General features: G+C 36.0%; 1 protein-coding gene across 1 annotated transcript in view; it reads right to left on the bottom strand.

Annotated features, from left to right (window-relative positions):
- grm7 (glutamate metabotropic receptor 7) overlaps window positions 1-23,839 on the bottom strand; it is a 237,310-nt gene extending 213,471 nt beyond the window's left edge. Inside the window, exon 1 of the mRNA XM_088636642.1 lies at window positions 22,055-23,839. Coding sequence (XP_088492768.1) covers window positions 22,055-22,558 — 504 coding nt within the window. The 5' untranslated portion in view covers window positions 22,559-23,839. The remainder of the gene's footprint in view (window positions 1-22,054) is intronic.
- Window positions 23,840-24,834: the final 995 nt, after the last annotated feature.

The raw sequence follows: 24,834 nt of genomic DNA, 5'->3' as shown, positions 1-24,834 counted from the left end.
TTTACAAAGCCTTTACTATCTGAGGTATACTGCAGAGAAAAGTGTGGAAAAGCACAGTAAAACAGCAGAAACATGACTGTAAACTGCAGAGCTCTAGTAAAAACCACTGAAGGAAGTCATGGTGAGTCAATGCAAAATTAGTGCATGGTATAAAAAATGAAAGCTATGGGAAATAATAAAAAAAACTTGTAAAATAACAATATAGAAGCATTTTTGCAACACAATGTCTAACAGTAGCTTGTGCAATTTTGCTCTAACGATGCATTATCGTAGATAGCTGTTCTCCGGCTAGTGTTTTGTTTTAGGATCTTTTAAAAATCTGACTTTTAATTTGAAATTTAACAATCCTGTCATTTCCTACTTGATATTTTTATCTAGTTAGATTTCACACTTTACTCAATGTACAGTTGATGGCCATGTTGTTTCAGAGAATCTCAGTAGGCTGAAATGATATCCCATCAAACTGGACTTTTAGACTATCACATTTGAACCTTGTTATTAAAACACAGCTGGTCAAGTGTATAGTCAGTCTTAAAAGGGAGCAGTTTAAAAAATCCTTTTAAACACAGGACGAATAAAATGGGATAGTACTGATTTTGTAGCTGGTACTGACAGTGGTAAAGGAGTTGCTAGAATTACATGCATGACGGTCCTGGGATTTTGGATGCTGGAATTTGCATATTGCAGCTAAAGGGATTTTTTTTTTAAACTGTAAAAAAAAATCCATGGAGTATACAAATGTCATACAATTAAAAGCAAAAAACGAAAAAGACCTGGCTCCTCTCCAAAAAAAACATACTGTACATTGCTTCATTCACAGAAAATATTAAATATATACCTTTTAAGGAAAATATAAGAGATCATGACCTTGCTCAGCACACACTTGCTAAGTGTGAGTCATATGCTGACGAGTGTATTCTGTCACATAATGTTTTTAAAGGCCTAGTGACCATCACACTGTTAAAACAGAGAAAGATACCCGCTAATGAAAACGTCCATCCCAATTAATTATAGTAGAAATGTAGAAAGAGCACATGTTAGAAATCTGGGTAAGTGAGATGCACAAAATCTGAAATACAGGATTTCATTCCTAAACAGGATAAGGAGGCAAAGTCCAACACTAATGTGACCAAGCCTACCTCAGCATTTGCAGCATAAAGCAAACTGAGCTTACAGGTTTTTCCCTGGATAGGACACTAGTTCATCAGTGGACAAATGAAAATGTGAATGATATTACCCATTTGTTTTTCGATGATTGGATTGACTGGAGAAAAGTAAAGCACCTTGTTTGATGAAAATACTGCAATTTCTTCACATTCATCAGGAAAAGAGGTGCTGTATAACCAACAAGTATTTCTTTAGATAAATATTACTTTTGTTAACATCCTCAAAGAATGTTAATAAATATTAAATAAAATATTGTTTCTGTGTGAAAATATTATATTACCAGAAACACTGTGTTTTTATAATTTGCTATTTGTAATTTGCATTAATTTTATGTATATATTTACATTATATTTGTACATTTATATATGTTGTAATTATTTTATAATGAACTATTGTTCATCTTTAAGAAAGGTGCCAACAAATACCACAGACTCAATCTCTATACCAAAACAAAAGGCAGGAGACTGAACTCATTTTCATTTTATTACACACTGTTTATGCACTCTGGTAAAAATCAAGTTTTATTCTTATTATGTTTTGACAAGTTTGAGTTTGGCTACCTGCTTTTACTTCAATGCTTTTTTTTTTACCATTATACATATGTGTGGCATTAGACAGACTCTTGCACTTAAAAAGTGCCTTAATGTACTTGGAAGAAATACTTTATGTATTCTTAAGCATATTTACAGTACCCGGAACAGAGACTGAAGGTGAATGGCACTGATGCATCTACTCTTCACACCTTCAGTAATTTTAGCAGCATGCACTGCAAAAATGTATAAAAGCCACATTTGCTAACACAAATATGGTGCACAAACATGCACATTATGATTACTCAAAAATTTCTAGGATTTAATCCATTATACATGCCACTCTTTATTTTTCAATGACTCACAATGTACTATAATTTAAAGCTGAAGGACTCTTAAGGGCTGTCAAAATAGCAATCATGTTTCTTTTCAGAAAATCTGGTTAAACGGTAGGCTTAATAACAGATAAAAATCAAAAGGTTTAAGAGCTTGTATAGCACTAAACCCACTATAAATGTTCTTTAAAATTCCTAGAAAGTATCATGGCATTGAAATGTAGAAAGATGTTGTTGCTACATTTTATTCTATAGTGCAGTACTTAGAGAAAAACAATGAAAATACACTGAAGAGAGAATGAATGCATTAAAACACAAATCAAAAAGGATAATACAGTTGAAGGTTATTTTTTACACAGCATGTGATACTAATTAAAGCTGAAAGAGAATAAAAAAGGTAAATACGTGTTGGAAAAAAAGGAACCAAACATCTCGTTAACGCTTGAAAATGACTTTAATTTCAAACAAGTTGCCATGGTAACTTCTATAAATGTACATAAATATATCCGCAAAAGTCAAGAAAATATAGAACTACAGCATACTGTATGTGATCATGGATTGGTGATGGTATCTTCACTTTGACAGCATGTCAGCACAGAAGGGCTTGCAACACAACAGTGTGGCCTTGGCAAACACCCCTTAAACATAGATGCAACCAAGTACTTTTTCACAGATGACAGCCTCTTCTAATCTGAAACCAACAGGAGGTGGCCACTACAGATACTGTATCAGAAGTGTAAGGAGACTAGATGTGATACAATGTGGCCCTGCTTAGTTTCAGGCCCTGATTAAGGTTTGACCATACAGTAGCTGGGGTTAACTTCGTCATGTTTTATCAATTTCTTGTTTGATTTAACAGCATCATTATATGTATCACCTGTCACTGAATATTTTCCACTGGCAAATACGGTTAGCCAGGAGTACTTAAAATGTGCTCTTTTTTAAATAAAAAGACAAATATAGATTTATTCTAGGATAAAGTTGATTTTTTTTTTCATTAATTAAAACTAATGGGCTGTCTCCTGTTACAATTTACAGTATCTGTATTGTACTCTGGAAAATGCTAAAATATGCCAAGAACAATCACTGTCATTGTAACTTAAGGCAATTTAAAAAATATTAGGCTGTCGACAAATAAAAAGGGAGATATTAGTTAATATTTCTGTCATTCTGAGAAGGTCACAAAAGTTTCAAGCGGAACTGCAGTCTCAGACCAGTTATTTAATCTTGGTAACAAAATAAATTAATTGACATTATCTTAAAATTGTACAAATTCCAAATTAAATACAGTCATAAACTTGATTGTACTGAAAGTACTGTATGGTCTCCATTTTGTCGCAAACCACTGGTGTGACCATGGGTGAGAGTGAGAGTTTGTGCAAATTGGAATGTGTAGTGGCCCTTCCTGCTCACTAGTCACTGTAATGACTAATGCAATATCAGATACTGAACGAGCAAATACAGTAGGAACAGGTTGTGTAGAAATTGTTGCGCGGATGTACGGGTTAATTGCAGAAATGTTCCAGTGTGATCTGAATGCAGAGTTAACAAGTACTGCAAGTTGTACTTGTGTGCAAAACTGTCTTGAAGTTTGGTTGCCTTGTTCTGAATCAAAGAATATGGCACTGCACATACAGTAGCTGGAAATTTTGCTGGTTTTCTGATGTAAATTTGAGGTTTTGTGCTTGTGTAAAATTGTGTAAATTTTACTTTCATTGCGCTTTGAAATGCACTCATCAATACCAATTCTTTCTATTCCTGAAATATAAACATAGCATTGCAGTTCACCTTTAAGTCAATTTGCAAAAAAGCAAGAAAATGAGCATATGCATTGGAGATCAATTATTTTTGCCTTAAATGATACTTTGTTGTCGATTCTCCATACTGCCAGAGTGAACAATTAACACCAACATACAGCTTTTCAGAGCCCTATGTTTTTTTTTTTCCTGTATCCTCTCAAGACTCATACTGTACATAGAGAAATCCCTAATTTAAAGAAAACTAGAAGATGTCAAATCAGTTCAACATGAGCTTGAAAGGCCATATGCTTTTGCAATGAGGTTCTGGCCAATACAGGCTTCATTGTTTGTGTGTGCCCACACTTGAAGGAGCTGCCAGAAAGAACTGCGGGGTATGCCCTGGGGGAGGTAGCCCTCTGATATTTTATCTGGTGAACTACTCATTAAGAGGGATGGATTCAAGGCCATTGCTGACTAGCATGATGTGTGAGGTTGGACAAGCACCATTTACGAGGCAAATATCACAACAGGGAGCCCACAGCAATGCTGTCCATGTATCACATCTAAAGAGAACAAGATATGAACACCAGTTTACAGCAGAAGCTCAGTGTATTTACAGTATGAAAGCATGTCCAATGTTTATAGGAAAACAGAATTGATAAAGACTGAGTGTGGCAAAACCTTCGCTTGCCATGCATTAAACTCTGCAAAACTCTATGAATATTGATAGAAAATATTTTACATCAGTACCTCATTTGGGATGTAGCTTTGTTGACTAAGTGTATAATTGTTCCTTGTGATAAAATATTGAAATCAAGATAATTTCAATAATTTCATAATAATAATGGATGGTTAGTGCCTGGTATTGCGTAAAACTGGACCAAATTAGTTATGAGTCTGAATATTTTAGCAGAGTTTAAATTAAAGTAAAGAAGAAGAAAGATATGAACATGTTGTTTGACTAATGAAGATTTTATGGTTGCTATCGGCAGTGTTGAGGCAGCCTGTCTGTGAGAACTACTTCCCAAAGAATGAAATGTTGAGCTTTATCAATTAGCAGGCTACTCCAGAGAAACCAGGAAACCAACTCTTAGAGGCAAAGGCCACATTGGAATTGCCACACAAGCCAAATGCCACATCTGTTTGATGTTTCTTCATAACTGTATTCAGATTGCAGTGACCAGAGCAACAGAAACTTTCAGGCAGAAGATACTCACACGTTAACAAAATAACTACAGTTTGCTGGCTGCATGAAAATGATCTACGTGGTTGTAGGTCGCTCAGGGATAACAGAATATTGACAGCTGAGAGACTAAATAGCCATAGGGACAGCAAGAATTATTTAAATAAATATTAATTAGCTTCTTCCACTTCACAGCACTGAAGAAGCAGAACCAACTAAAAAGGCTTTTGATGCCTCTTTTTGCATATATATAAAGTCAGCAGCCACAGCCAGCTGTTTTCACCCTTCTTAGGAGTCTTCATTATGAAACAGCTAATTCTGATCAGTGAAATGGAAATATGTGTATCTTACAAGGAACAGAATGTCATGAAATAGCAGGAGCTAATTATCCATTCCCACATATGGTATATAAGAAAAGATTCAGCTCTGGAGTCTGTGTTATCTTGTACTCAGCACCAATGACTTGTTATACCTTGTCTATGTAATGAAATACTGTATGTGAGCTGCGGTTTGGTATACAGTTATATGCTAACTCTACATCTATGGCACAGATATTAGAATGGAAAGAAAATGTAATTTAGCATATGGTATTCACTGTGAGGTCTTATCAGAATTATTTTCTGATAAGAAAATATTTTCTGATAAGATAATTCTGATAATTATCAGAATTATTTTCTTTAAATCTAGCCTATCCAAAACCAACATTTTATTACATCCCAACAAGTCATAAAACCTTTGGAAGAAGATACACCTCTAAAATCATGAAATTGATGGAGCAAAATGTATTTTCAAGTAAGTCTTGATCCCGAATAGGGTAAGTAAAATAATGCTTATGTGTTTGCTTTGCTTTTGCAAGAAGAAAATGATTACAGATTAAAAATATAAGAATCTGGTTACTTAAATATCTTGCCTGTTGATATGAGACACTATGATTGCTAAACCAACCTGAAGGCATCATAAAGGTATCTAAAATTAAATAATTATTCTTGTGAAGGCTAACTAATACCCTAAACCACCCCCTCAAGCATGCAGCCCTCTATGCCTGTCAGCTGCATATATTCCACTTGGTTTGAGCTCCTTCAGATTGGAAGCCTGAAAGAGTGAGTGTGTGTTCATGTGTGAGCTGATAAGCTTCTCTTAAGGCATTGTTTTCATATTCTAGCATCTTCCATGTATTTTGTAAAGGAATTATTTCTGACAAGGAGTTCCACCAGATTAGGCTCTTGGCTGCAGTTCCTTAAACTGATGAATTAAGACCCTACAGGGAGGAAGGGAAAATGGCAGAGAACCCACTTTGAAAATACTGTCACCATGACCATAAGGCCTCAAGTGCAATAACGGAAAAGGGACTAAATATAGTGTGAACCATCAAACAGGCTTACCATCCAGGTGTGATTCAACATTTATTGCCATTTCACCCTAACTTAGAAAGTCTATACCCAGAATGACCTCTCCTTGATCCTGTCCTTCAGAAGGTGCTTCAAACAAAAAAGATAGAAAGCACAGAGGAAAAAGTTCTAGTTTGCAGTGCTCAGAACATCCCTTCCTCTGCATGGCTGTGAGTGGTTTGCAAACACCCTCTGGGCTAAAAACGAAACACTTGCAAAGGTGGTTCCTAGTTTTATCAAAAGGTCATCCAAAAGAGTAACACACAGCATTTCTTTGAAAGAAACACTAAATTATATTAATATCAGCCAAACAACTGTTTCCTTTGATCTCATGTGCTGCATTTGGAAGAGCAAGCCCATTATTTAAAAATGCATTTTGGAAATTGGTCAAAATGTAATACAAGGCCATTCAACAAATGACCAAATCAATACCACTTTTAAACAGTTTATTATAGAATGGATGGATTATTGTTCTGTATAATTTAGTAACTAATTTACTATAGTTTAGATTCATATTATATGACATCAAACTTTGTAGAAAGCTGAAGTCCAATATATTAGCTACATTTTATATTATCCTATGAATATACTGTACAAGCATCCAACTTCTTTACAGAACTTAGGTTTGTCAGGTTAATGCAGGGTTGAAGACCTGATTACCAAATGAACATTGTATACTTGGAGACATGAAGTATTATTTTACAGCCTTTGCCCACCATTCCAAAAAGTGATAGCAACCTTCCAAAGTACCAATTAAGTGAATTCTGAAGTATTTAATACAAAATCAGTTAAGCATTTAAAGAAAGACATAAACCTTTCCTAAAATCTTCAGATTTACATCGGATGTGTTATTTATGCTAAAGACCCCTCAAAGATAGACCACAGTTGTAATTTGCTTAGGACAACTGAAAATAGGGGTTGTATGTTCAATATATGTGACTGTGTTGCCATTTGAAAAATATTTCCCAGCTCTAATTTGGTGTTATAAAAATATTACATAATCATATAACAAATGGCTGACAGATTAAATGAATATATCACACAGATGTCTACTAAGAGGTACAGTAGTCATCAAGATACCTCTAACTCAGGAAAGGTTATTTGATATTTGTAGGACTGAAGAGACAGAGGTTTTATACTGTAGGTATTAAAACCTCTTAAGATAAATCTTCATAGCCAAGAATTATACCAAGTGTACATGAAGAAACAACAGACAGTTTCATAGCCCATTAGCAAACGTATTTTGTCAGTAACTCAGGCGTAATACTTACTGATAGGAAAATTGCTAACTTAGCTCCCATTCATAAAAAGGGAGACAAAACTGAAGCAAGTAATTATACACCAATACATTTTACAGCACTTCTATTACATGAACAGCAACTCTGTGGAGATAGTGATAAGAACTAGGGCAAAGTCTACATCTCCTTAGATAGGGTAGATCTTTCTTAATTATCTTGTTAGAGTTCTTGGAACAAGCAACAGCAGAACTAATGACAAATAGAACATATGATAATGTTGCATGCCTGGTCATAGGATAACTTTTCCTTTTTGTTTTCTCTAATTCAAATGTTCTTTCCCTGTTTTAAGATGGCAGACGCCCATCATGTTCATTGGTATTTCATCGTCTATTTACTGTAGATAGCCTTTGCCATAGGAACTCTTCAAATGGCCAAGAAAACTTAAGCCTTCATCAGCCCAGCTTGTCCTCACCCACATGTTGTCTTTTTTATTGATCAACATTTGCATTTGTTCACCTTTTCATACTGCAGGCAGGATCCTTGAAAACAAAAACAATGCTTTAGTCCTACTTTTCAGCATTCTCTTTATACCAATGCCACTTTTTGCAGCATCAAGAATGATAGACCCTTATCTTCCTCTACTTATCATTTTACTCTATAAATGAGTGGGGTTAGGCACCCAGGCTCTAGGGAGATATACTGTAGTTGACAACTCGTGTTCATAATCAGGTTTCTCACTTGGAGTGCCAATGAGTTTATAAACTCTTACAACCACCACTCCTCCTTTTCATATGAATTTGGTGTCAGCAAAACACAATTCTCACTGCTGTCTGAACTTTAGCATCATTTGAATAATGCATTTAGTTTCAGGGCATACAATGAGTGAATAGTAAAAATTAACTGGCTATCTTTTTTATAAATTCATTGAATTTCTCATGTACAGTTGCTTTTTTGCTGCAGTGCATTCTGTATACAGTAGGCCTGGAATGCGGTAATGAAGGTCAGGTTATTATTGTTTCCCTCTGTAACCTGGAAGCAAGAAGAGAGCTACAGGTAAGGGAAATGTATGGGAGTTTAATGGGGTAGAGGGAGCCTGTGGAAAATGGTTGTTTTTCAAAGATGTGAATGAGTTAATAACATCCTCCCAGCAAGAAGCACAGGTGATAAAGGTAGCAAGTCTGTCCATCCCTTTTCTAACCACTTTATCCAATTCAGGGTCAATTCGGGGGAAATGCAGGAAAGCAACAGGCGCAAAGTACAGTAGGCTACATGTTGGACACCACATCAGCCCATTGCAAGACACACATAGACACAAATACATACACTCTCACACCAGGATCAGTGTTCCCAGAAACCAACTAACCTATCAGTATGTCTTTGGGCTGTGGGGAAAAAATGGTATGTAAAAAGAAGCTTTACCTGCATATCTGTGTATACTGTAAATAATTAAACTTCCACTAGGAATCTATTTGAAACTACATTTTTTTAACATTACAAAGCACATACTGTACCAAGAACTGTTGTACAAATACAGCATGGATATTTAGTGCTATATGTAGTTTTTGTATTACATATACTGTATATGCTTTGTCCTGTCTCCTAGAAAAATAAACTTCAGAAAGAATTAACATTTTCAGTGCTTTGTAGATATTTACACAATGTACTTTCTATGGCTATACACTTTTCACAGCTTTATTTTGTCTTTGCATGCAACAGTTCTTTTAAGAAGTGTAATCTTTAAATTAAACCCTTTTTATCATTTTTGACCAGATAAAAGTTGTAAGTCATTTTCTGCAGCTAGGAATCTCAAAATATTTTTTTTCACATAAATTCAGATATTAAATTGCTGCCATTGGATACAGACAGCAGTGTGTTTGTTTCTTTGTGAGGCACAGACTGTGGCAAAGGAAATCTAAAGGGTTTTAAAGCATTTTAATGCCACTCTCATTGAGTCCTGCTTGCATACTCCTAGGAGTAGCTCATACACTGAGTGTGAGAGTCACTGTAATGATTTTTGAAACATGAGAATGTAAAACACTACATAACATAATCCTTGACAATGGCAAAGTACATATTAGCTTACATTTAAAAATCCAATGGTAAAGTTCAACAACATGCACAGAATACTGATTGCCCCACACATCACAATTCATGAATGCAAGAAAGCAGAGTGCAAACATTTAGTTTTTTCCTTCTTTAAGAAATGTGAGAAAATTAAATATTTTTCTTGTTCCTCTGCAAATACAGCTTAATTATATTATCACATAGGAATATGGAACTCATTTGCATTTTTTTAACTTGTGACACTTGCTGTAAAATAAATCATTCAGTCCAACTGTAACAAGAAGCAGAGTTATCTCGTTAAATATAAATATAATAAATCAAATTGATTTCCTTGATGCTACAGTACCACATTTTGCAATGCGTTGGTACAGAGCATTATCCTTTGACAATGACACACAGCTGAGGAATAGAGTTAATTACTGTCCAGTGGTGTTCTCTACCACTATCTTTTACAAAATATTAAACGATACCAAATACTTTTTCATAACTCACCATTTAAGCAACTATGAAAGTACTAAATTGAATTGATAATTTGATCACTGAAATAGTTATACAATATTATAAATATAAGTATTACCCTATGTTAAACTCTTGATCTATTTGAAATAAAAATATTTTAAGAATTCATGGCTACTGCTTCACAAGAGTTTTGTGCTCATGAGTGCCATCTTCCAACCTGCATTTGTATGTATTTTTAATATTTTATCTCAGCTCTTTTAAGGTGTCAACAGAAAATACACTTGCTCTGGGTTTATATTAGGAAATGTTTGAACTGCCCTTCCCAAAAACAGAAGGAAAAGAAAAACTTTCAGTTCTCATCAATGAAGCACGAGAATTTCCTTCTATTTTCAGACATTGCAAGAGAGCTGGCATTACAACATGTGGTTAACTGTATACAGGTTAATAAAATAAAACTGTCCTGAGTCTTGAAACTAAATTGAAATTATCATCTCAGCTTTCACAGATGTCTGAGAAAAGGCAGAGAGGTGCTTGGTGTTAAAACCAATTAGTGCTCGCATTTATTGAAAGAAAATATTAATAGCTGAGCTTGAGAACCAGTCAAGTGGAAAATAGATATATGATATCTAAAATTAGGTTTTCCTATGTAAAACGAAAAGGTGCTCTCCTTCTTTATGCTGTGAAACTTGTCATGCACCAGAATTACCCGTTGTTGAAATCCAGATAACAGACTTGTGCTGCCTTTCCACTTTAAAGTGACAATTCTAAAAATAATACTTGCTTATTTGCTCACAAAACATACACTTGGTAGCATTTTTGAAGTTTCACCACCTGTGACTTGTTATTTTTCCCATTATTCATTTCAATATTGTATTCATTTGCTTATTTTGTTTTTAGAAATCATACACAATAATGTATTGTGACATGCTCATACACAATAAATGGGTACCTCCTTTTAAAAGGGAAATCCTTTTAAAACTGGATGGGAATTTTGTTGCAGTCTGTTTCAGATGACCAGTTAAGGGTTATTCTCCTTTAGGTTCTAAATGAATTGAACATTACGTAAAGTGTTACAACATTTTTAATTTTCACCCCCTCCTCCATCCAAACAACTCTGTACTTTACTCACTGTAAAATACTGGTAAATTAGCCACTACTAAAGAACAATAGCAATACTTAGCATGCACAATGTTGTTGGGTTGTTGCCTTTATTTTCAATTAATTTTGTTTAATAAATTCAAAGCTTAACAGAGAAGTCCAGTTATTTGCTTGTAACTTGGATTTAATGTCTCTACAGGGACTTGTTAACCAGTGTTCACAGACATTAAACATGAATATCTGCATTATCTAACTAAAAACAATGACACTAAGTCTAGAGTGAAGAACCATTGCCTCTGCATGCACCCAAAAAGGAAACTTCTTCTACAATGTATACTACTGTATAACAAGTTGCATTGGGCATTAGCCAGCAATTAATAAGAAGCTTTCCTTTAAATGTTTGCACTGATCTTGAATAACCTTTACAAATACAGAAGCAGACATTGGCAGCAGTGACCAAAAGCAGCAAAGATTAACGAGACTGTCAGCCTTGTCTACCTTCTGTGAATGATTCAGAACCGTACTATACCTATGGGAACAGTGTTCATTTTGCCTTCTAAAGAACATAATTGTTCAGCACCGGTATTCCTTCTTTACTTTAAAGCACAGAGAGGTATTTACTTGAGCCATTAAGATGCTTCTGACTAGCAGTCCTCTTTCTGCCAAATTCCTATCTGCCTGGCATTATTCAGTCTTATAGATCCTTTAAGAAGAACCCAGGATGGGTTGATGAAAGGGTAGTTTTAAAGGTTAGTACTGCAGAGAAAAGGGTCATGTTTCTGCAACATTTGTCTCTTTGGCAGTTCACTTGTCCACCTGTGAGTAGTGCCCACACACATTGCTCTTTCATTATCTTCCAACTGTCCAATGCCAGTTCTTCTGATCACAGACTATGTTAGAACTGTTTATACCTTTGCAGTTGTGATATTTCAGACATTAGGTTAATTTGGATGTTTTATAAGACAGATGGGTAAAAGATAGCCAAGTTTGCCATATAGAATACACAGTATATATATTCTCTAATTGTTACATTTTCAGTTTTTTTGTAAACTAGGGATTCTTGCAGAGCTGGTTTAAGATACATTTTATGAACCAAGATCTGCATAAATACAGTATTCCTGAAGAAGTGTTTCAAATAGAACATTAGGCCCAGATTCATTTTTAAACAACAGCAGATATTAAGGTATCTCATGCATAATATTGTATACAACTACAATACATTATTTATCTTCTTCTTCTTCACATTTTCCCACTTATGTGGGGTCTGCTTATTTGCACTGATTTTTCCACTTCTTACGGTCTGCGCCGTCTCGACAGGTGACTTTTACGAGGCGCATGTTGCCTTTCAGGTGATCCAGCCAGCGCGTAAATGGTCGTCCACGAGGCCGGTGGCCTTCCACATTCAATTCGAGGGCTGTCTTTGCCATTGATGTGTCATTGCTGCGGTGCACGTGTCCATACCATCGCAATACATTATTTATCATTATCATCTAATGTTCCTCGAAATTTGTAGGTTGTTTTCATGAAGTTGTTCAGTTCAATATTTCCATTCTTACAATATGTATTTAGAGAACATTTTATTATTTAGAAGGGCATTTTTAAGTTTCTCTGCTTAATTCAGTATTTACTTTGATAATTTGCTAGTGTTCCATGTCTATTTCTCTCTGTCAGCCATTGAACTGCAAATTTGTGTTCTTCACTTTAAAAGGGCCTATATATCTGAACACAGAAAGAGTCAAATAAAAATAAGCATTTGTATATTGCACTTGTCTTTATTATTAATGGAGTTGCATACCCTTTGTTAAATAAAAATAAAAGTGTCAAGGCAACCATATTCTTAATCTAAGACCTTAAAGATGCACCTGTTATCAAAGAGAGAATGAATGAATGAATGCTGAGAATATTTAACTGCTAATCTTGGCATTATTGATTTATTCTCCAGCAAAAAAAAAAAAAAACTATACACATGGGTTATTTCTTTCTATAGCAACACAAACCAACTATAATACAACCACATGTAAGTAATTTGCAAGGAGTTACTGTATATTCATATTTCATGACATGTTAAACATCACACTTATAGTACAGTATGAATACTTAAATTTGCATTTACAGTAGTGATTGGTTTAATGCTGAGGTTTCTGCTCCACATCTTGCAGGAATGAAAACCTTTGACTGGGCTTTGCTTAACAAATTAGTTTAAATTTGATGTTAGGGCATAACATTTTGTGCTCTGGTGATTCTGGGCCTGTATTTAACAAAAATAAACCTGATGACTAGAAAAAGGGCTTGATGGAGTTTTAACCCTTTGACTCTTATCTGTTTGTCAACTCTCTGAAGTCAGGTTTTGATGTCTCTGGAAACAAGATGTGTATGTTTAAAAACATGGATTCCTTTATCTGAGGCACTCCAGAGCAACACAGCTGCTAACAGTGCTATGTGGAAGGAGTGTTTCAGAGGTTCATTAAACACTGCTAGAAACTGTGAAGATGTATCATTCTGATGAAAAGGTCCTAGGCAGTAAAGCTTGGCTATCTATTTTCTGGCAAGTCACATATGGCTGCAGTTGTGTGCCAGCCTCTTCTGAGATAGTAAACAATTGCTTTATGCACATTGTGAAGCCTTGCAATTAAAGGACTCTACCTACTGCTGTCCAAGGATTTAATTCCTTTCAACTTCCATCAAATGGGAGACAGTACAATAAGCCTACTCTGTATGAAACTTAAATTGTTGTGTACTTTCATTCATTCGATTCAAATGTTTTGCTTTTAAATATATACTGTATCGCAACATTTCTCTTGCCTTTTTATTGCTTTCTCATATTGTCTACAAGATATGATATGTACTGTACATACAGTTATGCTTCATGGATAGCCTCTTCTATCTCAGTGTTTTCTAGTTTCATATTCATAGTTTACAGAATGTTGCTGTCTGTATGCAAAATGAAAATATTATTGAAGATACTGTATATCACTTAATGTATAATTTCGTTGTCTCAGAAAACGTACATTTAAAATAGGACATCATAACATCTCAGTTATGTGCTAAGGCATTCAACATTTTAATCATACAGAAATGTCCATTACAGTCAACATTACATTCAACTTTCAATGTCTAACTAGCTTTCACTGCAGTGTGTTAGCATATCAAATAATAAATCAAGGAAGTATCTGTAAATATGAAGAAACAATTAACCCATCAATAACAAGTAAAGTCCTGTTTACCCTTTTTATACAAATGGGAGAACAGGATTGATACTCTCATCATTAATTTTGACTCTCCTCATTTCAAAGAACATACAGTATGCAACATGATGATCAATACGAGATAAATCAGCTGCACAAATAAAAAGCAGCCATCGGGGGGGGGAATCCAATGCCCACCTGGATAGCTCCCATGGGCGAGATTAGGGAAAAGATAACAAGCAGCACACGGAAATAAATTCTTCTTATTTTGGCTTATGTTCATTTTTATCTATTAGTCGATCATATAGCATTTACCATCTGAAGGATAACTCTCTACACAATCTTTTTTATTAGAAGCTCACGAGTGCAATTACAAATCAATCTGCTGCTATGATGATGAGTGTCTCTGGAAAATATGCAGCTTACGAGGTGCTAGGTATCAATCGATTGGTGAAGGAAATATTTTATATTCCACATATCACCATTGCTTCCTTGGTAAAATTACTGAAGTGAGTCTGGGTGATTAATTCATCTATTTATTGGGAAGACATTTTCATTTTAAACAAGCGGAGAGCAGAGCAGCACTAGTTGAGGCACGTGCAACTGACTATTCTCTAGTTGGCAGGACTGCTTGTTGCTAACTGAGTTGTGCATGTTACACAAAATATTAAGAAATGTCTAAGTTGTACAGTGAGGTTGACTTCACAGATCTCTTACTTAACACTTCAGACCTGAGACATCTTAAAAAATTGTAAGAAATGAGGATGCTGTTTTGTTAAGAATGCAAAAAAATTAAAAGTCTCAAAACAGGGTTCTTGAGCCACTAGCAATTCCATATCCTCACTATAAGAACTCCCAGACTTAAGTCTTAAAATTGAAATTCTGTTTAAGAAAATTAGAACGGAAAAGAAAGATTTGAAAGCTTTAAACAATTGCATGTTATCCCATCCATCCATTTTCTCACTGTTTTATTCAATTCAGGTTCTCCATGGAGCTGGTGCCTACTCAGGCAAGCAGTGAATACAAGGTGGGCTACTCCCTGGACAGAATGCCAGTCCATCACATATCATAAACACATACAGTAGTCATCCCTCATTGGACTGAGGGAGGAAACCAGAGCACCCGACGAAATGCCTACTATACCTTTATTTGATAATAGAGTGTCACTTTCTCTGTTGTGTTGGAAGCTGACTTCAGCAATACTTTGGGAAAGATAATTGAAACGAGACATTCTTAAATTTGCTGCTGGCTTGGTACCCTTCAGTGAGACACCAGAGAGCCTGTAAATTCTGAAATAATCCTGATGGTAATTTTTTGGACACACTGTTATGAAGGGATACAACCTTTTTTTTTTCTGCATGTATTATTAATTTCACATTTTAAACCACACAGCTCCTCATTGAATATTTCATGTGTGAATTGCAGATTAAAAAAATTATTATGATTTGTATCATCTAATCCTTAACTGTGACTTTCTCACTTCATGTCAATGCATGGTGTGAGCTATTAATACTGTCATCCTCCTAAAGCCCTCCTGGCTTTTAGCATAGGGGAAGCATTAAGGGAAAGAGATTATAAAAACAGGAGAATGTTCATTGTACACTAACTGATAACTTTTTTAAAGTTACTCTGTCACACTTATTGGTTACGCTAATAACAGACCAGCAAATATAAAGGACTGCTGTTTAAGCTTAAGCTACAAAATTCAAATTTAATGAGTAAGGCTTGTTTTAAAAAGATGTTCCACCAAGGAGGAACACAAGGGAGAACAAGAAAAAAAAGTGTGGTAAATCTTGCCTCATTACTAATATAAACCATGTCAATAAGAAAGTGGAGGAGAGGGAGGGGAGGAACAAGAACAAATTAATGTTTTATTTTTAACGATATCTTGCCAATTAAATTAACTAAGCTCTCCTCAAAGCATTTAACAGCAAACAAAACAACCATTTGAGTGTGTTTGGATTACAATCTCTTCAACGCTGAATACTAAAGCAGATGTAGAACGCTGAAGCGTTTCACAGTAGATACAAGAAAGAAAAGCCAAGAACTCCATTGTACCTCCCTCCCCCTGTGCTGGTTAGAACTTTTTTTGTATTTCAAAATGAAAAGAAACTGATTGACATATGTAGAAGCTCACTCACTTTTTACCAGATGTCTGTATCTTGAACAGTTAGCAGATAGTGAAAATGAATCATCAACGACAGTAATCACAGAAGGATTGATTAGCATCACAAGATATCTGCATGGGATTTGAAGACATACAGTATGTTGAGTAATAAAATACAGGTACTGTACATGCTAGCCTTGATCTAAACAGGACAACAGCTGAAACACTTTAAGGATTAACATGTGACAGTTATTATGTTGTATGTGCATGAATCAAAACATTTAGGAAACAAAGCTTTTGCTCACACCATAATCTGTCCTGCTATCCCATAGATTGATCCAATATATTTCATTCTCATGTTACTATTTTTAGCAAATATTATCACTGCTGAGGATACGCCTTGTACTGCCTATGACAAATGCCAAAGCAGAAGTAAAGGTATTTAATCAACTGGAGTTTTAGAAAAACATCAAAGATCAGGAATTTCTTACTCCCACCACAAAATTATTACAGTACAAATGGTAAAGCTTTACATTTGCTTTAATCGTGGTCAAAACCCATATAACTTAAATATGAACAATGTCTCATGTGCCAGTAGAAATGATTAGTGTTATTCCTATAACCAAATCTAGAAAGTGAGCAAAAGAAGTTCGGGGAAAAAGTGCCCATGTGTTTGATTGCTCAATATGAAGGATTTGTTTATTAAGGTGACTGTAATAGGTGAGGAGTATTATGCATAAACTAGATGCTTCATAATGAACAGTCCTGTAATATTATACACATTTACAGCATGTTATTCAATATATAAAGCTTGAATTTTAAAAAGATTAAAATGGAAATTAATACATCTGTATGGGGAAAGTACATGAAAATAACAGGACGTTTTTAACTACTGCATGGATGACTTTTATATGATTTCAGAAATTGTGTTGTTAATATGCGGCTTTAGCAGTGGAGTAATTGAGAACTTCATTTCGGAAAAGAAAATAAAGATATCTGTAGTACTCTAGAGATGACAGACTATGCAACATCTACCCACATTTATTTTGATGATGAGTAAAAGTAAATCTCTCAGCTACAAAAGCTTTGCTATTTCCCTCCCTTTTAAAAAAGGAGATAATTTAATTAACAGATTAGTGTTCTTGATTTGAGTGGGGGAAGTTAGACAGTTCCTCTCTTTTGGCATGATGGCTGGCTGTCCCATGTGTTTGTTTAGGGAGTTTCTTTTTGATAGCTGCTGTCATTTGTAATTCTAGTGCAGCCGTGTGATTCTTCATTCCTAATTAACAGGCAATCCCTGATCCAAGTGGAATGTATAAATTAACACCTCCTTCTTTGAAATAATTGTAGTGCTACGCATCAAACCTAAAAATATCACAGGACTGATTCTAGATTCATACTGCAGCATTTACTACAACACTATAATTGTGTAGGACTTTTGTACCATTAAATAAAATGCATTGAAAAAACAAAGTGCCAATATTCACACAACTTAACAAGGCTTCTTTAAAGGTTCAGGGACAGGGAAACTAATGGTAAGGATAGATTCAGAGATTTGTAAAACCTGGTAGAACAAGCCTTATGTGTTTGCAACTGAATGTCTGAATATCAGAAAACCATGTCTCTGCATCTACTTTAATTTGCTCTTCCCTGGTGGCATTAGATTTGTCACAATGCATGCAGTGACACACACATGCCGTGAAGCTAGTTTAGAGTTTGCAGAGCTTTGCATGGGCAGAGTAATTAGAATGACTGTCAAGTGCAGCATTTTTGCTGAAATACAGTATATGGAAAATATTTTGGAATTGGCTTTCACAAACCCAAAAAGGTAGATTTAATAGTAATTACAGCACCTTGTTGAAATCAGTGAACACTTACTGTAACTTGAACTGACAATCTCTAGTTGTCACAGTCTTGGAGGCATTAAATCAATAAGGTTTACCGTGGCAAAATTGTAGGTTGTTATATGTTGTATAGAAAATCTTTAGACTCTATTAAACCAAATCATGCCCTTGTCTGACAAACAGCACCAGTTTACAAAGCAACTTACTTTAAACCTAGATGTAGTTACAAGCAATTTCTCCAAAAATACACCATAGCTGTATAAAACTATTTACTGTATACAATACTATTACAATATTGGGGTGGCAGAGTGGCACAGTAGTTAACAGTGCTGCCTCACAGGACTGGGATCATGGGTTCAATTCCTAGGGTGCTATCACAAAGGGGTTTCCCTGTGTTCATGTGGGTTTCCCCTGGGTGCTCCAGTTTCCTTGCAGAGTGCAAAGACTTACTGGTAGGTTAACTGAATTCAGTCAAATTGAACCTGCTGTGGGGAATTTAAAAAAACCTTGGGTTTCTATCGGGGTGTGCCTTGCAATGGGCTGGCATCCTGTCCAGGGTATATTCTGTCTTGCACTCAGTGCTTCCAGGGACAGGCTCCAGGCACCATGGGGATAGTTACAATATTGATTTGCCCACTTTCTTGTGCATTTGAGAGATTTGTGTTTTTCCAATTTCTTTCTATGTCAAACGTGCAATGAATACGAAAGTTTTTGAACACCTGGACAATAGTCCAGACTTACAATTTCTTAGAATCCCATTGAGAACCTTCAAGCAGCATTGCTTTCTCAGATGCAAAATCACCAGAGTCCTTCTGACCACACTCGCCTATTGGTTGTTTTTAAAACAAAAGTGGTTTTGAACTTAAAATGACTATGGATTCATTTTGTGTTTCATTTCATTTTATTTTTTCATGTTTGAGGGAGTAACGATGCCAGTATGGGTTGGTAAGGGGAGAGTACCAACTGCAGTAACACTGATGCATGTGTCTCTTCAGTCTGTTCAGAAGGAAAACATTCAAAACAATGTATTGGCATGTTTTCCTGACACATACAAAACAATGGGTTCTAATACATTTTGTAAAGGACAAGAAGGGGGACATGTCATATGTTTTTTTTATTTCAGATTAAATTTCATCTTCAAAATGCTGAGAAAATTAAACAGGGTTAGAAATATACCGTAAGATTTAACTAATATTCTGCTGCCTTCTCAAAGTGCTACTACCAGTAAGCAATACTTTACAGCATTTCTTGCAATTGCATTTATAACCAACTTCTGAATGACACATTGATTTACTTTGTAATTTCCTATAGTGGTAAAAAAAGTAGAAGTAGCCACATCTCACAGAAACAACAGGAATAGAACAATAGTATTTTGGGATAATTCTCTGCTGAATTGCATGATGTAAGAAAGGACAAAACTGTATAAAATTTTCTTGTAGTTTAAGATGGTTTAAAAAGAATGCATTTGAAAGAGCAAAAGTAAACCCGGATACTGCTGACACAAGACTAGAAACCTTGTTTTTTATTAATGGTTTAACAACAACCTCAAGCTTTAAATTGTCACTGCAATCTAAGAACTAAAATTCCACAGCAGGATTTCTTAAATCTATACAGGGGAGTTTTGCTAGAGAATCCTTTCCATGGGGAACTGATCCAGAGTAGTAGAACATTCACTTTGGTGTAACACTGCTGTTTCATGCATTTGTTACAAGCGCCAAACTCTTCTGCACATTATACCCAAAAGAGACAGAGGGCGGGAAGAAGAATTGCTGTAGCTGAGAACAAAAAAAAAGGATGGAATACAGAAAACTGTATGCGTGTTAATTAGCATGCGCATTCCTATGGATTTGAAAACGGTATGACAATTTGTTTTCTACAATACTACAATACCTGCCGCCGCATTTTGTATAACAGAGAAGCCAAGGTAGACTGGAATGCTACAGGAGAACACAAAGATCTTCACTCGGGAGACCATTTTATATCTAAAACACTTCGTGGTATTTTGCCTCACTGCCACGCTGAACTAAACAGCCGTAAGCAAAGCGACACTTCCATGACAATTGAACCAACTTGTCATACTGCTTAGCTGTATTTGTATTGCCTGGTGTTGCAACTGATTTAACTCAAGCAGAAATATCAGAGTACCTGTCAATGTTTTTTTTTTTTAGGATCAATGTGGCTGTAGGTGAAAACCTTTGAAAGCTACATGCCGTTTCATAATTCTCCTGGTCTGAATAGGAAGGAATCTAAAAAGAAATAGGAATCGATTTAAAACATCTAGCTCTTTGTATACCAATTTATTTATTGTTTATTTTCTTCATCTGTCTCCACAAATCAAGCAACGACTGATTGAACATCAAGAAAATGTGCATCCTCTCCCAGCTGTTGGATCGAGCAGAGCACTTAAAACATGTTGCTTCCGTAGACAAGAAATGATTCCTATGGGATCAAAATATGAGACAAAGCTTCAGGCTCACGCTACGAGTTTTATCACATTAAGGCAAGATATCAACCCAACCCTTTTAATTGGCTTGAAAAATAATAAAGCACTACGGTATTCCTGTCAGACATGTCACACCAAAGGTTCTTTGCCGTCATTGCGTTAATGTTACACATCTTCTAAGATTCCTGGCTTCCAATTGCTATACCAGAACGACGCCAGAGCCTGTTTGAGTACATTTAGAAAATAAATATTCCATACTCTATAGTCTACAAAAGCGGCGCATGTCTTCCATCAAACCACGTGCTCGTTTAGTTTCGTGATGTCATTAAAACAGCAGAACATTAAAAATGTTTTACGACGACAAGGATAAAGTTTTTTATATGAGGTTTAACGGAAATGATGCGGGAACAATCTGAAACGCGCAAGCAGGTACAGTATGCTTACTGCAAGGAGCTGTTCTTTCAGCACCACCAGTAGGTAAAGCGCGACTGAGAATTCACGTTTCTGTTAAATAGCGGGTGACAGTCGAATCAGTTTCTAGTTACGACCTTTTTGCTTATGTAGCAAGAACGCCGGTCTCCAAATTTCGTAAACGTCACACGATTTTCTATACACTTCGATAGGTTAAGGGATTAAAGCAGATACTGTAGTTGCTTAAGATCTTGTTTAAAACTGCACAAAGATTAATCTGCATTAAATGGTATAGCATTAAATAGAATACTCAATTTAATTAATGGTTACGTCACGTTTTAGTGTACACGAATCCCAGATAAGAGTGTATACTGTATAGAAGGTGACGGTTTCTTGTGAAAAACAAACTAAGAGACCTGCTCTGCAAGTTAAAGTGATTCCCACTAGTATCGGATTTCTTTGCTCAGTTTACAAGCTTGTTTATTGCTAAGATTCCACACTAATGTAAACCCATTTAAATCACCGCCTTGTTTTTCTCTGGTGATTCTTGTGAATGGTTCAATAAATTTAGTGCTTGTCAGAAAGAACCACTACTGGGAAAAGGTAGAACAGAGCAATAACGGTTGAAAGAAAAATCAAATATGACTAAAGCCAATGGTTTAATGCGGTAATCATCTGGACTGCGGTGTATATCCTATTGACAAAAGGACAAAAAAGGAGGCAAATCAGATGAATAGTACTAATATGCAACTTTCAAAAAGTCCAGTAGTCTACTATAACGTATGATAGGAAAAGCAAAGCTTATAATCAAGATATTCGGTGGTCATTTATCACGGCATCAAGGAAGCAGTGATAATTCTTACCTGAAAAAGCCGCAAAATGTTCGCAACCATAATGGACACAGAACTTGCAGACGCTCCTATCACCCCTACCACCTTCTCAGGCTTGACGAACACGGGGGGTTCTCCGTTGGTACACCTCACATCCGAAGTGTCTTTTTGTATAAGAGCCTGCACAAAAGTAAGGGACTGCTCCAAAGCGTAAGTGTCTCTAGAACACGTATCTAATACCCGTGCTCCTAAAGTGATATTGGGCAAAAGCTCGTCGTCACTATTAATTTGGTCCAAAGCGTACATCATAGCTTCCAGCCTGTGGATCCCGTTTTCCTTTTTGATATCCCCGCAAGGCATTCCGGGGGTACCTCGAGCATGGACTGGGAACAGGCCACCCAAGGTCAGGTCCCCTTCAATTCTTATAGAATGGGGTGCGTAAATCTCCTGGGACAGTGTCAACTCTACCACAACCTTTGCCACCCAAAGCGCTCTCCATAGAAAGTAGGGCTTGAATGCTGTACCAAAACTGGCCATGGTTTCCCGTTATTGGCTCTAAACTGCTAAAGGCACCTATCTAAAACACAGTTATCAGAGGTGTCTGAAGTCATTTAAAAAATAAGCCATTTCGCAATAAAGAAAAAAAAAACCCAACTGCTTCTGCAAGAAAATTGCGTTATTCACCAAAACTGTGTAAGCTCTGCCCAATACTAAAAATTTCGAAGATGGTTAAAGCGTTCGGCGTCGCTTGTTGCTCCGAAGACAATTCCAAGGAAAAATATTAACTCTAGAAAAAGAAAATTAATAAATGTAATTAAAGACGGCTAAAATTGAAGAAAGGAAAGACAGCTACACAGAAAGCAAGAAAAATGCAACAATATTCCAGAAGAAATGTGGATTAACAGTGGTCCTCACCGCACTGTTAAAATGGTACCACAATATATACTGTATATAAAAAACAAAACTAAATAGCAATAAAAAAACAAGTATGCAATCCTATGTGACAGAACTATTTTGAAAAGTTGCGTTTCAAACAAAAGCCACCCATGCCTATTTTTTCTTCTCGGAAAAAACAAGCAAGAAATTGTTCATTTTTAGATCCGGCACAGCTGTATGAAATCCTCCCCGCTCAGATGAACTTCATCTCGGTTCAGTGTGTGATCAGGTGCAGCGTCCTTCAACAAATGTCCATTCCGCGTTAGTCGCCTCGCATCTGTGGCAAAAATACAAGAAAAAAAAACCCGAAAGGATGGAGAGAAGCGAAGAGAATACTTAGTGTCTTCCGCTCTGAGCTCTAATGGAAAGGAATGACGCCTCCTTTCACTCCACCCAGAATCAAATATGCATTTGTCAAATGAATGGCTCAGTGTTGAGATCTTACAAGGCGCGATCAATTGCCAATTTTCTCTAGATCTCGGTATAGGAATGTGATTTTAGCAAAGTGTTATTAGTGCGCAAGGGGCTGGTTCACCTTACACCAGTGTACCATTATCGCACAAGTGTTCATCTCCTGAATATAGAACAGTGAAGCGTCAAGTTTACAACCCCCTTTATTTTCAGTTGCATCTACGGTATCGCTCCCTTCATTTCGCCTTGTCACAAAAAAGAGACGGTAATTTTCGCAGTATTTATTTGCAGTCTCGTTTCTGTTACTTACTCGAGGGACGACTGATTGAATGGAGGAGGTCGAATAACTGTCGATTTTTATTTATTCCCAGGAAAGCACAGAAGTACAGTAAAACGTTGCAGTATCACACAGAGCGAGAGAGAAAGGGCGCTTATGAATTCCTAATCGTCTAGATTACACTTTCGTATGCCCCCTCTCTCTCAGTACGTCTCTCCTAGAAGAACTCCGATTTCATGACCAAGAAGAAAATTAACCCTTAGTATAGTCCATTTCCATGCTACTAGTTCAAGTTACAAATAATAGTCCTTTACTGCACAGGCCAGGATGAAAGACTGCGTTCGCTATGGAATGTAAACTTTAAAGCAGTTTTTTTGCAGTCACATTGATCAGTGCATGTGTCATATTTTCCCTAAATTTGACAGGAGCTAAATGTTATGATGGATATGTTATTTTTTTATGGGTAAAAAGGTGGCTTTATGGGATATCTGACTGTACAACAAAGATTTAGATTGTGATTCTTATTATTAATATTATTATTCCTTTATAAGTAACTGTTAGATTTCAAATTAGAGGTCTAGATCTAGATCATTTGAAACACTGATAAATTGTGATGATGATTTACAAGTCAACATTATGCATTTAATTATTCTTTGTTAAAGGTGCAGAATGTTTATTAACTGTAGCAGAGGTTGGATAAAACAACATCTGATCATATCTGAATACATGAGATGCAGTACAGAGACATGTATAAGATGCATATTATTTTCTCTGCATGTCCGTCTTTTTCTCTATTTATGAAAATAATCATGTAAGGTACAGTAGTCATGCTCCTCCATTACAATATGTTCAGGGTTCAAGGTGTTGCTGCCTTACAGTTTCCAAGAGCCTGCACGTCTACAGTAGTTTATAGACATTAAAGCATTCTCAATTCTAGCAGTTGCATTGGTGCTATAACATTAACATAAATTTAATATCCAAATGCCTACAGCAAATGCAGCAAACGCATCCACCCCTTCCAATACAGGCTCATGGGGGAATCAGAGCCTCTCTCAGCACGTAAAGGGTGCAAGACATGACACACCCCAGATGGCATGCCAGTCCATCGCAGGCTATGCAAAGACACTGTAAAAACATGCATGCACTCACATCAGGTCCACTTAATCTAATATATCTGTGGACAGTGGGA

This window comes from Lepisosteus platostomus, chromosome 6 (assembly GCF_059453375.1).
Source record: "Lepisosteus platostomus isolate fLepPlt1 chromosome 6, fLepPlt1.hap1, whole genome shotgun sequence".
Lineage (NCBI taxonomy): Eukaryota > Metazoa > Chordata > Actinopteri > Semionotiformes > Lepisosteidae > Lepisosteus > Lepisosteus platostomus.
This window is presented reverse-complemented; position numbering and strand designations above follow the sequence as displayed.